This window comes from Sturnira hondurensis, unplaced genomic scaffold (genome assembly GCF_014824575.4).
Source record: "Sturnira hondurensis isolate 20B ecotype Veracruz unplaced genomic scaffold, ASM1482457v3 Scaffold0007865, whole genome shotgun sequence".
Lineage (NCBI taxonomy): Eukaryota > Metazoa > Chordata > Mammalia > Chiroptera > Phyllostomidae > Sturnira > Sturnira hondurensis.
In genome coordinates, this window is record NW_028080496.1 from 13,852,260 (window position 1) to 13,866,500 (window position 14,241).

Below are 14,241 nucleotides of genomic sequence, written 5' to 3' on the forward strand. Positions count from 1 at the left end.
TGCCAAAGCCAGGATCAGGTTTTGACTCATCCAATGCGAGCAATGCAATCGAAAGTTGCGTGATACTTAATTTCTGCTCCAAGTGAAATTAGCTTGACTTGCATCCCGACAGAAAACTCACAGCGGATGCGAGTGCACTCGCAGAGCCAGGCGTGTACAGGTTACACCTGGCCGGGGTTTGAAGACAAAGAGACTGCCCCAGTCCAGGCCGAGGATTTAGCGGGATCTGCTCCCTACAAACTACACTAATCCTGTAAACATTCCACTGCAGTTCAAAGTCGCTCATTACCTATTCTGGTTACAAGACGGATTTAAGCTCTGCCGCTGCCCCTTTACCCTGAGGACCGGCCTTGGGCTGCGTTCCCAACGCCGCGGCTTTGCTTCCAGTGCCTTAGGGTTTCCCGGACCCAGGCTTCCTTCCTGCAGGTGGTGATGGTGTTAGCGTGAGAATGGACGCCAGAGCCCACATGAGAGAGGGCCTCCGACCCAACTGAGGCCTCAGCGGGTGGGAGGCCAGGGCCCTGCAAGAGCAGGGCGCTGCGTGGCCTGGAGCGGAGCCCAAGGTTGTCGGTAAATCTCTGTGGGGCGCACACCACACGCATCAGGGAGGGGCCTTCCTCCTACCGAGAACTTTCCACTTTGTTTCCCGAGTGATTCCATCAGTGTGGTGTGGGGAATATTGAAGAATTAAATTTTACTCTATTTCTTGATTCTTCATATGATCACATGGGGGGAAAAGAACAGGCTAATGTAGAACAAGACCAGAGTTTTAACTGGACACACATCGGTACATCACTGAATAAAGAAACATATTATCTCCGGATCCAGCCCAGCCCCCTCCCCTCTGACAGCCACCGCACTGGCTCGGGAATGAGCCATGTAGTTACAATGGAAAGAGTACAGCCTTGGCTGGTGTGGCTCAGTGGATTGAGCGCGGGTTGGGAATTGAATGGTTGCTGGTTCGATTCCTAGTCAGGGCACATGCCTGGGTTGCAGGCCAGGTCCCCAGTAGGGGCGCATGTGAGGCAACCACACATTAATGTTTCTCCCCTCTCTTTCTCCCTTCCTTCCCACCTCTATAAGAATAAATAAATAAAAATATTTTTTAAAGAGAGAAAGAGTACAGATAGAAAAATATTCGATTTCCAGATGATCCATTGAAGCGTTGTTTGTTTTGTTGCCATATAACATATTAGTTTCAAGTGTACAACATAATTATTTGATGTGTATACAGTATGGTATGATTAACACAATAAATTTAGAATATAGTTACAAAATTTATTTTTCTTGTGATGAGAAATGTGACGATCTCTCTTAGTGACTTTCAAATACACTATTATTAACTATAGTCACCAGGCTGTGCATTATATCTCCCAAACTTATTTTATGGAATTGTGCCTTCGACGGCATTTATTGCTCCCATCCCTTACCTCTGGCAACTACCCACCTGTTCTCTGTATCTATGAGATCACTTTTTAAAAAAGATGCCACATATAAGTGAGATCGTATCATATTGTCTTTCTCTGTTTGACATATTTCACTTAGCATAATGCCCTCAAAGTTCACCCATGTGTCAGAAATAGCATAATTTCCTTCTTTTTCATGGCTGAATAATATTCCACTCATACCCCTCACCACATTTTCTTTATCCATTTGCCCAGTGACAGGCACTTAGGTTGTTCCCATAGCTTGGCAATTGTAAGTAATGATGCAACGAGCATGGGGGTGCTGACTTCTTTCTGAGTTCATGTTTTTAGTTTATTCAAATAAATGCCCACAAGTGGAACTGCTGGATCAATTTCTACTTATTTGTGGAAGCTCTAGACTGTTCTCTGTAGTGGCTGCATCAGCTTCCATTCCCATCAGGGGAGCACAAGGGTTCCCAATTCGCCACATCCTTTCCCATGCGTAGTATTTCTTGTTGACGATTTACTTTGCTGTGCAGAATCATCTTAGTCTGATGTAGGCATTTTTTTCTCTTTTGGAATCAGGTCCAGAAAATCATCACCAAGATCAATGTCAAGGATTGACATTCTATGTTTTCTTCTAAGAGTTTTATGGTTTCAGGTCTTATGTTCAAATTATTTATCTATTTTGAGTTAATTTTGGTGTGTGGTATAAGATAGTGGTCCAGTTTTCCCAGCATAATTTATTGAAGAGACTGCTCTTTCCCCCATTGTAAACTCTTGGCTTCTTTGCTGTAAATAATTGACCATATATGCATGGGATTGTTAAGGGCTCTCTAGTCTATTCCATGGATCTGTGTGCCTGTTTTTCTGCCAATGCCATGCTGTTTTGATTACTACAGCTTTGTAGTGTAGCTTGACATCAGGTAGTATGATGCCTCTAACTCTGTTCTTCTCTCTCAGGATTTCTTTGGCTCTTCAGGGTCTTTTGTGGTTCCAAGCGAATTTCAGGGTTGATTGCTCCATTTCTGTGAAAAACACCATTAGAATTTTGATAGGAAGTTCATTGTATCTGTAGATTGCTTGGGGTAGTATGAAATTTTTAATAATATGAATTCTTTTTTAAAAATATATTTTATTGATTATGCCATTACAGTTGTCCCATTCCCCCCTTCACTCCCCTCCACCCTGCGCACCCCTCTCCCACCATTCCCCCTCTTTCGTTCATGTCCACGTGTCACGAGTTCTTTAGATTCTGTATTTCCCAAAGTATTCCTGCCCTCCCCCCTGTCTATTTTCTACCTACCATCTATGCTACTTATTCTCTGTACCTTCTCCCCACTTCTCCTCCTCCCACTCCCCTGTTGCTAACTCTCCATGTGATCTCCATTTCTATGGTTCCGCTCCCGATCTAGCTGTCCTCTTAGTTTGCTTTTGTTTTAGGTGTGGATGTTAATAACTGTGAGTTTGCTGTCCTTTCACTGTTCATATTTTTTATCTTCTTTTTCTTAGATAAGTCCCTTTAACATTTCATATAATAAGGGCTTGGTGATGATGAACTCCTTGAATTTGACCTTATCTGAGAAGCACTTTATCTGCCCTTCCATTCTAAATGAAAGCTTTGCTGGATAGAGCAATCTTGGATGTAGGTCTTTGGATTTCATGACTTGGAATATTTCTGTCCAGCCCCTTCTTGCCTATAAGGTCTCTTTTGAGAAATCCCCTGACAGTCTGATGGGAACTCCTTTGTAGGTAACTGTCCCCTTATCTCTTACTGCTTCTAGGATTCTCTCCTTCATTTTCATCTTGGCTAATGTAATTATGATGTGCCTTGGTGTGTTCCTTCTTGGGTCCAACTTCTTTGGGAATCTCTGAGCTTCCTGGATTTCCTGGAAGTCTATTTCCTTTGCCAGACTGGGGAAGTTCTCCTTTATTATTTTTTCAAATAAGTTTTCTACTTGCGGCTGTTCCTCTTCCCCTTCTGGTACCCCTATAATTCGGATGTTGGAACGTTTAAAGAGGTCCTGGAGGTTCCTAAGCCTCTCCTCATTTTTCTGAATTCTTGTTTCTTCCTTCTTTTCTGTTTGGTTGTTTCTTTCTTCCTTCTGGTCCACTCCCCTGATTTGAGTCCCAGTTTCCTTTCCATCACTATTGGTTTCCTGTGCATTTCCCTTCATTTCAATTAGTTTAGCATCCATATGTTCTTCTAATTTGTGGCTAAAATCAACCAATTCTGTGAGCATCCTGATCACCAGTATTTTGAACTGTGCATCTGAAAGGTAGGCTATTTCTTGGTCACTTAGAATTATAGGCTCTAGGGCTTTGAGCTGTTCTTGAGTCATAATGTTTGGTCTGTTCGCACCTGTTATCTATGAGGGGCGGAGCCTTAGGCATTCATCAGGGCTGGGCGACCCAGTAGCTAGGTTGTGATGCTGCATGTGGGGGCGGGGTCAGAGAGGGAAAAAATGGTGCTTTGCTCTGCTCAGCTCTCTCTCAGATTTCCATCCCCTCTGTGGCTTCCCTCAAGCAAATGGGGCCCCTCTGGTGCTGGTTCCTGGGTGTGTGGACCTGTGTACTCTCCAGAACCCTGTGGGTCTCTCCAGCAAACTTTTTGTGGGCCTGGGAGCCTCTCCCGGTCCCTCGACCCCAAGAAAGTCTTTCCAGTTGGTGCTTTCAGGCTTTAATTCCCATCGCTGGGACCCTAGCCTGAGTGGTCTGTCTCACTGTTAGCTCCTTCGCTGGTTTTATCTGCACGCGAATGTGTGACTGCAGTCAGCCAGCCACCCTGCACCCTCACTGGGTCCAGCCGTCACCACCCCACACCTGGGATCCACCAACCGCCTCTGCCTCGGCTCCTGGGTCAGTTGGACTGAACGATCTTTCCAGCCGGACCCCGCTCTGCCGCTGACTCCGCCCTTCTTACCCGTCTGGCTGAATTGTTCGTTGTTGTCGGACTTCTGTACAGTTCAATTTTCACTGTTTTGGCTGCATTTTTATTACTAAAACTTTGCTGTCTTTAAATTTAGTTGTGGGAGGGGGCACAGTATTTCCACTTACACCTCCATCTTTGCCAGAAGTCCTAATATGAATTTTTTAAATCCATGAGCATGAAATCTCTTTCCATTTCTTTGTGTCTTTCTTTAATGTCCTATAGTTTTCAGTGTACAAGTCTTTTACCTCATTGGTTAAATTCATTTTTAGGTATATTATTATTTTTGCTGGAATTGTAAGTTGGATTGTTTTTTTAATTTCTCTTTCTTATAGTTTAGTGTATAGAAACACAACAGATTTTCATAAACTGATTTTGTACTCTGAAACTTCATTGAATTTTTTATTAGTTCTAATAGTTTCCCCGTGGAGTCTTAAGGATTTTCTATGTACGATATCATGTCATCTGCAAATAGTGATACTTTCTTCCCCTTTTGGATGCCTTTTATTTTTTTTCCTGCCTTATTGCTCTGGCTAGAACTTCCAGTACCTTATTGAATAACAGTGATGAGAGTGAGCATCCTTGTCTTGTTCCCGACCTTAGAGGAAAAGCTTTCAGCTTTTCAGTTTGGAGAACTTCTTGATACTCACATTTCAAGTTCTGACTGACAGTTGGCTTGGGAAGTGGCCTGAAAGGGTCATGAAAATCAGGGGCTCCATGATGAAGGTCATCCCAGCAGGTGAGCCAACTGGCTCAGAAGAGATGGGTACTGAGGACCAATAGAATGGTGGGGGGTGGGGTGAAGAGATGATGCATATAAGCCACAGCCTTTGAAATAACTACAGCAGGTAGACCCTGGTTTGTGCCAGAAACCTCTCCTGGTCGGCTTCCCCCAAATTGCAACCCACCAGGACCCTTGAAACACTGGAACTCGACAGTATGAACTTTACGTAAGACGGAAATGGATCTTCGTGGCGGAAAAGTGTGGACGACCGCATAGCTCTTCATCCAAGAGCTCCTTTGCTCCTTTCTAGATGTAGAGTCAGTCCAATCACTCACACCAGCCCTTTTTTTCAGAACTGGGTCACCTGCCATGGAGGTGCCTGGGCAGTCATGCCCCTCCCCCCAGGGACAGTCTTGTGCTGAAGTCTTTTAATGCAAGTGGATAACCACTAGGCTTCTGGGTGGATGGCCTTTGTTCTATCACTGACGTGACAAGGTATCTATGGAATCAAGCTGAGCCTGGAGGTATAAAAAACTCTCTATTTTCTTCACCTCTCATATCCTACTTGTTAAAAAACCTCGCAAGTTTTTCAATACAGCATTTCTTCAATAAATCATGGGCAAAAGAGTTCTCACACTAAGAAAGAACTTGCTTCTAGGGACCGAACCTGAGACAGATGATGGTAGAAGTGATGCCATTGGTTACCTTTGGTGAAAAGGAGAAGTGAGGCTTGCATTGTATTTCTTTGTCTAACTGATGGTCACCAGGAGGTGTTTACTCGTATATATTTATGCGCTATGTTTAAGATTGATGCAGCTTCCTTTATAGACTTATATAAATAAAACATTTTTAAATGCATGTCCTCTTTCATCGTCCAATTCTGCTTTCAAGGCTTTGTCCTAAGAAATCCTCTGGATGAGTAAATAAAATTATCTGTACACAATAAGTAATGATCTAAAATGGTATTTAACAATAAATCATTCCTTCTATTAAAATATTGAACAATGACTCTAGTTCAAATTACAGTTCTTAGAATCTGGATACAAGGAGAGAAGGGAGGGAGGGATGAATGAATTATTAGTCCTTTACATAGAAAAGCTTTAAACATTAACAAATAGCCCTGGCCGGTGTAGCTCAGTGGATTGAGTGCAGGTGTGTGAACTAGAGGATCGTGGTTCGATTCCCAGTCAGGGCACATGCCTGGGTTGCAGGCCAGTTCCCAGCAGGGGACACACAAGAGGCAAACATACATTGATATTTATCTCTCTCTCTCCCTCCTTTCCCCTCTTAAGATAAATAAGTTAAATCTTTAAAAAATTAACAAATAAACGCCCCAGAGGAAGATGAACCTTGATTTAGTTCAGAAGTTGGAGGTAGGTGGTATCTCACGATGTTTTCACTGTGAAGTCAGTTTGTAGCTGAATTTTTAAAGATAAACAACAATTTTATCAGAACATTAGTTTCCCTTAAATCTGTGTCTTCAAAAGATTTGCGGCAAAACTTTGGTGCTGGAAGCTGCTTCTCTCCCTGAGAACATCAGCTGGAGAACATGCTTTTACACACACAAAATTATTGGCTAGGGATTTCCCCCCCAGGGAAAAAAGCAATGTAAAAGCATGATGATCAAAATGTGTAATACAGATTTTTTTCTCTAACTCTGCTACTAAACAGCCGGGTGATCTTCAGCAAGCCTGATCTTTTCTGGGCTACCTTCTCCAATGTGCAAAATGATGATTTAAAGTCTGAAGCTTCTTCCAGTGAGAGGAATCTTTATTTTTTAAGGTTTTATTTATTCATATTTTTAGAGAGAGGGAAAGGGAGGGAGAAAGAGAGAGAGATAAATGGCTTTGTGTGGTTGGCTCTCACGCACTCCACTACTGGGGACCTGGCCCACAACCCAGGCATGTGCCCTGACTGGGAATCGAACCGGTGACCCTTTGGTTTGCAGGCCGGTGCTCAATCCACTGAGCCACACCAGCCAGGGTGAGAGAAATCTTTAGTTTTAACTTGGATGCACTTAGTTTTAGAATCAGATGCCCTATCAGAATTCGATACAAATTTTATTTGAAATTATAGCAAAATTTCATAAGATAAATTAAGGCTGTACTATGTATGCTTTACAATGATTTTAGTTGATGTCTCAAACACAAAGTACACAGAGCAAGATGAGTCAAAAGCTCATATTACAGTAACTACTAATACTTGTATCACTAGTGAAGAGTAGGCACCTTTAAGAGATCGACTGAAGGTATCATGGACTCACCTGGTTTCGTAAATGGTGTAAAGTTTTCTATGTTCTTTGACTGCATTCCTAAAAAAAAATAAAAGGAGGATAAAATGTGAGCTTCACGTTTATTGCTAAAATCTGAAATCCCTTAAATAAGCATGTTCTCAAACTGTGTCTATTTGGCGAAATAGCTCCACTAGGTTTTGTGTGTGTGTGTGTGTGTGAAATTCAAGAAATTATACTTAAAGAAAAGCTCCAATATTTTAAATGTTATATGTTTATTGATNCACCTGGTTTCGTAAATGGTGTAAAGTTTTCTATGTTCTTTGACTGCATTCCTAAAAAAAAAATAAAAGGAGGATAAAATGTGAGCTTCACGTTTATTGCTAAAATCTGAAATCCCTTAAATAAGCATGTTCTCAAACTGTGTCTATTTGGTGAAATAGCTCCACTAGGTTTTGTGTGTGTGTGCGAAATTCAAGAAATTATACTTAAAGAAAAGCTCCAATATTTTAAATGTTATATGTTTATTGATTTTAAAAAGAGAGGAAGGGAGAGAGAGATGGGGAGAGAAATATTGATGTAGGAGAGAAACATTGCTCAGTTGCCTGTCATACACACCCTGACCAGGAATCGAACCCCTAACATTTTTGTGTGCAGGAGGATGCTATAGCAAGCCACACTGGCCGGGGTGGCTGTGATACTTTAAAAAGTAATACACCATGTCACATTGTCACATTTGATAAGCTTAAGTTCTGGCTTCTGCTCCTACAGTAGCTGGAAACCTAACCATGACTTAAATTACAGCAAAGAAAACAATTGAAAAATAAGATAATTTCAAATAGTGGGATGTGCAGTGATAAATATAAAACAAGGCAGTATAATAAAATGACTTGAAAGGAGCTATACCCAATAAGAGGGCAGAAAAACTTCTTTGAGGAAACACGTTTTAATTGAAAATTGAACAAGGAAGGAGTTAAATGCGAGTTTTGTGGGAAACAGATGCGATGTAAAGTTCAAAGTTCCTAAGGTGCTAAAGTATGCTACAGTTCCAAAGTTCCTAGGTATGAGACTAATATGATTTTTAAAAGTTATCATCAGCCCTGGCTGGGTTGCTCAGTGGGTTGGAGCACCATCCTGTACACCAAAATGGTTGCGGGTTCGAATTCCTGGTCAGGGCACATACCAAGGTTGCAGGTTTCATCTCCAGTCAGGGGGAGACCCATCAATGTTTCTCTCTCACACCGACATTTCTCTCTTTCTCTCCCGCCTTCTTCTCTCTCTAAAATCAATAAACATATTCATGGCTGAGGAATTTTTAGGAACTCATTGTCCTCATCATTATACAATGATAACAATAAAAATAAGAGTTGTTTATTGATTACTATGTATAAGACACTGCAGTTCACATGATTAAAGAGTTGCTTAAAATAAAACAGCTGCAGAAAACCAATGGAGATAAAATTTACACTTGACAATGGAAAACCATATATCACTGATGTGGAAGAAAGACAACCCCTGGGGACAGGCCTGTGGCCTTTTCCCTGATACCAAATTCCAGCCCCATTCGTGGCTACCTCAGCAGACATTAGCTCACAGACCAAAGTAGTGGACATTAGAGAATTACACCCAGAATTAAGAAGAAAAAGCTCGGCCACCTAGTTCACAAGAAACGGAATTACTGAAAAATAGCCAGAAAATAAAATAAGCAAATAAATATCTGAGAGGGGCAAGAAGCCATTAACAGCATAGAAAAGGAACAAGATATTAAAAGAATCTGGTACATTTTTAGTTATGAAATCTATAAATGCTTCAAGAAAGAACAGATTGCCCTGGTCGGGTGTCTTAGTTGGTTGGAGCATTGCCCTGTACACCAAAGTGTTGAGGGTTCGATTCCCACTGGGGCATGTATGGGAGGCAACCAATTGATGTCTCTCTCCCCCCCTCCTTCCTTTCCAAAAAATCAGTAAAACATATCCTCAGGTGAGGATTAAAAACATTTTTTTAAAAAAGGACAGATTTAAATGGATTAATAAAATTTAAATAGCTGAAGAAAAAAATTAGCGAAGGATTCTCAAAGGCAGGATTAGAGGATAATTGAATGATGGACGTGAACAGCAAAGAGAAATGGAAAACACAGGATCAGGCAGAAGTAACGCCTACTTGAGTGTGATTAGTGGGGTAATAATATGGGTGTGATAATGTAGAGTTTGTGGGTTTTTCTAAAGATTTTATTTATTTATCTTGAGAGGGGAAGAGAAGGAGAGAAGAAAAGTATCAATGTGTGGTTGCCTCTCATGTGTCCCCTGCTGGGAACTGGCCTGCAACCCAGGCATGTGCCCTGACTGGGAATCGAACTGCAGTTGTTTGGTTCGCAGACCCACGCTCAATCCACTGAGCTACAGCTGCCAGGGCTGATAATGTAGAGTTTTAATTTGAACATCTCATCTAAAACGTCATGTGGTGTGCTCGAGTGTGATATTATTATGTTACAAAATTGCATGCTATGCAAAAAAGATTTTGTAATAAAAGAAGGAGCTTCTTTTGTAAGTGACAACTTCTTTTGTAATCAATGAAGGAGGTTATGTGTGCCAGACTCCGTACAAGAACAGGTATCAATCTCTGCAGAACAGAAGGTACCAGGTGTGGAGGGGAAATCAGGAAATACGTGATTTGAGAACTTGACAACAAATTTCCCAGAATTCAATGAAATACCTTAAACAGAAGACACCCCACCACATTTTACAATTACGATAAAGCCACAGTCACCTCACCTAGACAGCATGGTTTGGTGAAGGGACAGAGTCACAGATCAATTGCACGGAATAGGAAGTTCAGAAATAGACCAAAAAAAAAAAAATCTGTTCAAGTGATTGTCAGCTGGACATTCATATGTAGATTAAAATTTTACCTAAACCTTGTACCTTATCCATAAACAAAAACAATCTCAAAATTAATCTAGCATTTTATATACCTAAAATTTTCCTTTTTTGCCCTGGCTGATGTGGCTCAGTGGATTGAATGCTGGCTTGTGAACGAAAGGGTCACCAGTTTGATTCCCAGTCAGGGCACACGCGTGCGTTGCAGGCCAGGTCCCCAGTAGGGGGCGGGTGAGAGGCTACCACACACTGATGTTTCTCTTCCTCTCCTTTTCCCCCCCTCCCCTCTGTGAAAAGTAAATAAATAAAATCTTTAAAAATAAAATAAAATTTTCCATTTTCGAAATTTTCAAGGAAAAATATCACACACACATAGGTAAAGTGTCTTTGGTCTTTACACATCTGTCCGATCCCACAGAAAGTACACCACCAAGAGCAAACCCTCACACGAACTATGGACTTTGGGTGTCAATGATGAGTCAATGTATATTTATCACTTGTCACAAACATACCACTTTGTGAGTGTGGCAACCACAAGGGAGGCTGTGCCTGTGTAGATCAGGGCATACAAAGATAATCTCTGTACCTTTCATTCAATTTTGCTGTGAAGCTTAAACTGCCATAAAAAATCAGGTCTGTTGAAAAATTGAATATGGGTGAATCACTGACTTAGATTTAAGACATATGGTTATAAATGTTTTAGGAGAAAACACAGACCTAAGCATCTTTGGGATCCAGTGTGGGGCAAAGAGTTCTTGGATGTAAGAACAAAACACAGCCAATTTCGATGTGTGTGAACTGTGCTTCAGTCAAGATTGAGATGTTTTGTTTTGTGAAGGCCCCAGTGGACACGGGGGAGGGATGCAGGGACTGGCCGTGGAGTGCGGGAATTGTGTGCAAACTTTGGTGCCTACTGGCTGTAGGGAACTCCCAAGGCTCAACAGTGGAAAAAAAAAACCCCACCTCAATAACGAGATCAGAACATGGGTGGAGCCAGGAGGAGACATTTCACTGAACGTGTTGTATGAGTGAGTGAGCAGCTGACTGTGAGCCACGTCACCAACTACTGAGATGCAAACTGAAACCACGTGATATCACTGTAGGCCTATGGGAATAGCTAAAGTAAAACAAAACAAAACGAAACAAACAAACAAAAAACCCGACAACAAACGCTGGTGAAGAGGCAGAGACATTAGTTATTGCTGGTGAAAATGTAATAAAAGGCAGCCACCCTAGAAAAAAGACTGGAGGTTTCTGGACAAAAATCTGAACATGCAAGCGGCATACAGCCTGGCAAGTATACTCCTGAGTACTTCATTTCTCAGGAATTTGTTCTCAGGAATTTGTTCTTGAGAAATGAAGACTTTCTTCATTTCATGTGCCCGCCGGGGTCTGTGCATAATTGTCTGTGGCAGTTTTGTTCACAGGAGACAAAATGAAATGGCCCAGATGCACTTTGATAAATGAACGTGAGGCTCTGGCTGGCTGGCTCCCTTGGTTGGAGCGTGTCCCATGTACCAAAGTGTTGCAGGTTCGATCCCTGGTCAGGGTGCATAGGGGAGGCAATAGACGGATGTTCGTCTCTCACATCAAAAATTTTCTCTCATTCTCTCTCTCTCTGTCTCCTTCTCTTCCTCTTTCTCTAAAAATCAATGAGTATGCTTGGGTAAGGATAAAAAAATTAAAAATAAATGAACACGTGAACGGACTTAGAGTAATCCATGCTGCGGAGTACTGGTCAACCATGGAAAAGGGCAAACTAGCTACACACCATCCATGGGAGTCTGGGGAAACAGGGTGGGAAGATCTGGTCACAAAGGACTGTATTCTGTACTGGATGACCTCATTCATAGTTCACTGTTGGAAGGACAAAATCACAGAAATGAAGAACAGCTTGGGGGTGCCAGCGTTGAAGGGCAGGTGCGGGGGCCAGAGTGGGTAACATCAGGGACCCCCATGGTGGCCGACATGCTGTGTCTTCGCCATGTCCATGACCCTCGTTTGGCTGAGACACTGCAGCCTAAGTGTTTAAGAAATTTTACCTTTGGGGGCAGCTGGGTAAACAGCCTGTGGGGTCTCGCCATATTACACCCACATATGAATCTAAAATGACCTCAAGTGAATGTGTATTTTAAAAAGTTATATCCTGCCCTGGCCAGAGTGGTGCAGTGGATTGGATACCATCCTGTAACTGCAAGGTCACTGGTTCGAATCCTAGTCAGGGCACAATCCTGGGTTTCAGGTTCGGTCCTCCACCAGGGAGCCTGTGAGAAGCAACCGATTGATGTTTCTTTCTCACATCAATGTTTCTCTCCCTCTTTTTCTCCCTCCCTTCTCCTTTCTCTAAAAAGAAATAAATAAAATCTTTAAAACGTTAAGCCCTAAATATTTTAGCAAAAGATGTGTTAAGAATTAATTGAGTTTTGAAGTGGGAAAAGATATTTTGAGGGAAAAAGTGATAGAATTACAGATTAAACTGAGTAGTCAAGGTTTCACAAAGTTTTTAGAAGCTGAGTAGGACAGAAATGTTATGAGAAAAATTTGACAGAAATAGGAAGTGAAATAATGAGATGGCATTTTTATAAACTAATTTTTAAAATTTAATGTCCACAAGTCTTCTGTCATGCAAGCATTTGAGAGCATTCTGGTAATGAACGCTACTGATTTTCATACATCCACTCTAGTCTCAAGAAGATTCACACACTTTAAGGCACTAATTAACAAATATGGAAATCTTTGTTAAAAAGTAATCCGAGCTAATTCTGATAATAAAAATGGCATCCCAGCTGGTATAGCTCAGTGGATTGAGTGCGGGCCTATGAACCAAAGGATCGTGGTTCGATTCCCAGTCAGGGCACATGCCTGGGTTGCAGACCAGTTCCCAGCAGGGGATGCACGAGAGACAACCATACATTGATATTTCTCTCCCTCTCTCCTTCCCTTCCCCCTCTAAAGATAAATAAATAAAATCTTAAAAAATTTTAAGTGGCTACTTGCCAATTGTTTTAATTCAGGGGTGTCCAACCTGCAGCCTATGGGCCACATGTGACTCAGGATGGCTGTGAATATGGCCAAACATAAAATTGTAAACTTACTTAAAACATTATGAGATTTTTTTTCTGTGATTACATGTGTTTAAGGTGGGGCCCAAGACAACTCTTCTTCTTCCATCGTGGCCCAGAGATGCCAAAAGGTTGGACACCCCTGCTAGAAATAGTCAAGGGTCAAACAGAATAGAAATTGTTCAATCAAATATGGTAATGCCTTAAAAATATTAAGGGGGCATAATACCTATTTGAAAAATCATTGTCATAAATGACATCATAATGCAAAACCTTGCATGTGTATCCTTAGTCTATTCATGAAAATTTAATGTCCAGCCCTGAGTGTTAGAAAAATGAGTTAATATTTTTAGCTCTCAGTAGTTTCCAAATGCATATACTATTTCAGAATAATGAAGTGACTATAAATTATGGATAAGCTGGAAAAATGGAATTTCTTACAAGAAAATGTCTTCCAGAAATTTTTCAAAGTCTCCCGGCTTTCTAACAAACGTCAATTTAGAAAATTAAAACAATGAGGAGGTTATCTGGTGTGTAGCAATTGTATCCAAAAAATGAGGGTAGCCTAAGACAAATATGTAGCAGTCAGAAATGCCTGGTGAGGAGTACAGAATTATTATTTTTTAGTGTTTTCTATTTTATTATATTTATTGGGTTGACATTGGTTAATAAGGTCAGGTAGGTTTCTTTTAAAATTTTTTATTTATTGATTTTTATTTTCTTTTACATTGTATTTATTTATTTTTAGAGAGAGGGGAAGGGAGGGAGAAAGAGAGCGAGAGAAACATCAATGTGTGGTTGCCTCTTGAGCGCCCCCTACTGGGGACCTGGCTGGTAACTCAGGCCTGTGCCCCGACTGGGAATCAAACCGGCAACCCTTTGGTTTGCAGGCTGGTGCTCAATCCACTGAGCCACACCAACCAAATCATCCTGCTTTTTCACGTCATGAACCACCAGATTTGCCTTTAGAGGGTGATGACTCAGCTTCTACCAGGCTTGCTATTGGACTGTCTT

At 41.4% G+C, this 14,241-nt stretch overlaps 1 protein-coding gene across 2 annotated transcripts in view; it reads right to left on the reverse strand.

Annotated features, from left to right (window-relative positions):
* GABRB3 (gamma-aminobutyric acid type A receptor subunit beta3) overlaps nt 1-14,241 on the reverse strand; it is a 240,130-nt gene that overhangs the window by 169,795 nt on the left and 56,094 nt on the right. The window contains exon 2 of one of the 2 annotated variants that reach the window (XM_037053806.1): nt 7,577-7,624. In XM_037053806.1, the coding sequence (XP_036909701.1) occupies nt 7,577-7,624 (48 nt within the window). Of the gene's footprint in view, nt 1-7,322; nt 7,366-7,576; nt 7,625-14,241 lie in introns of those variants that run through there. The other variant, XM_037053809.1, reaches the window with a different exon arrangement.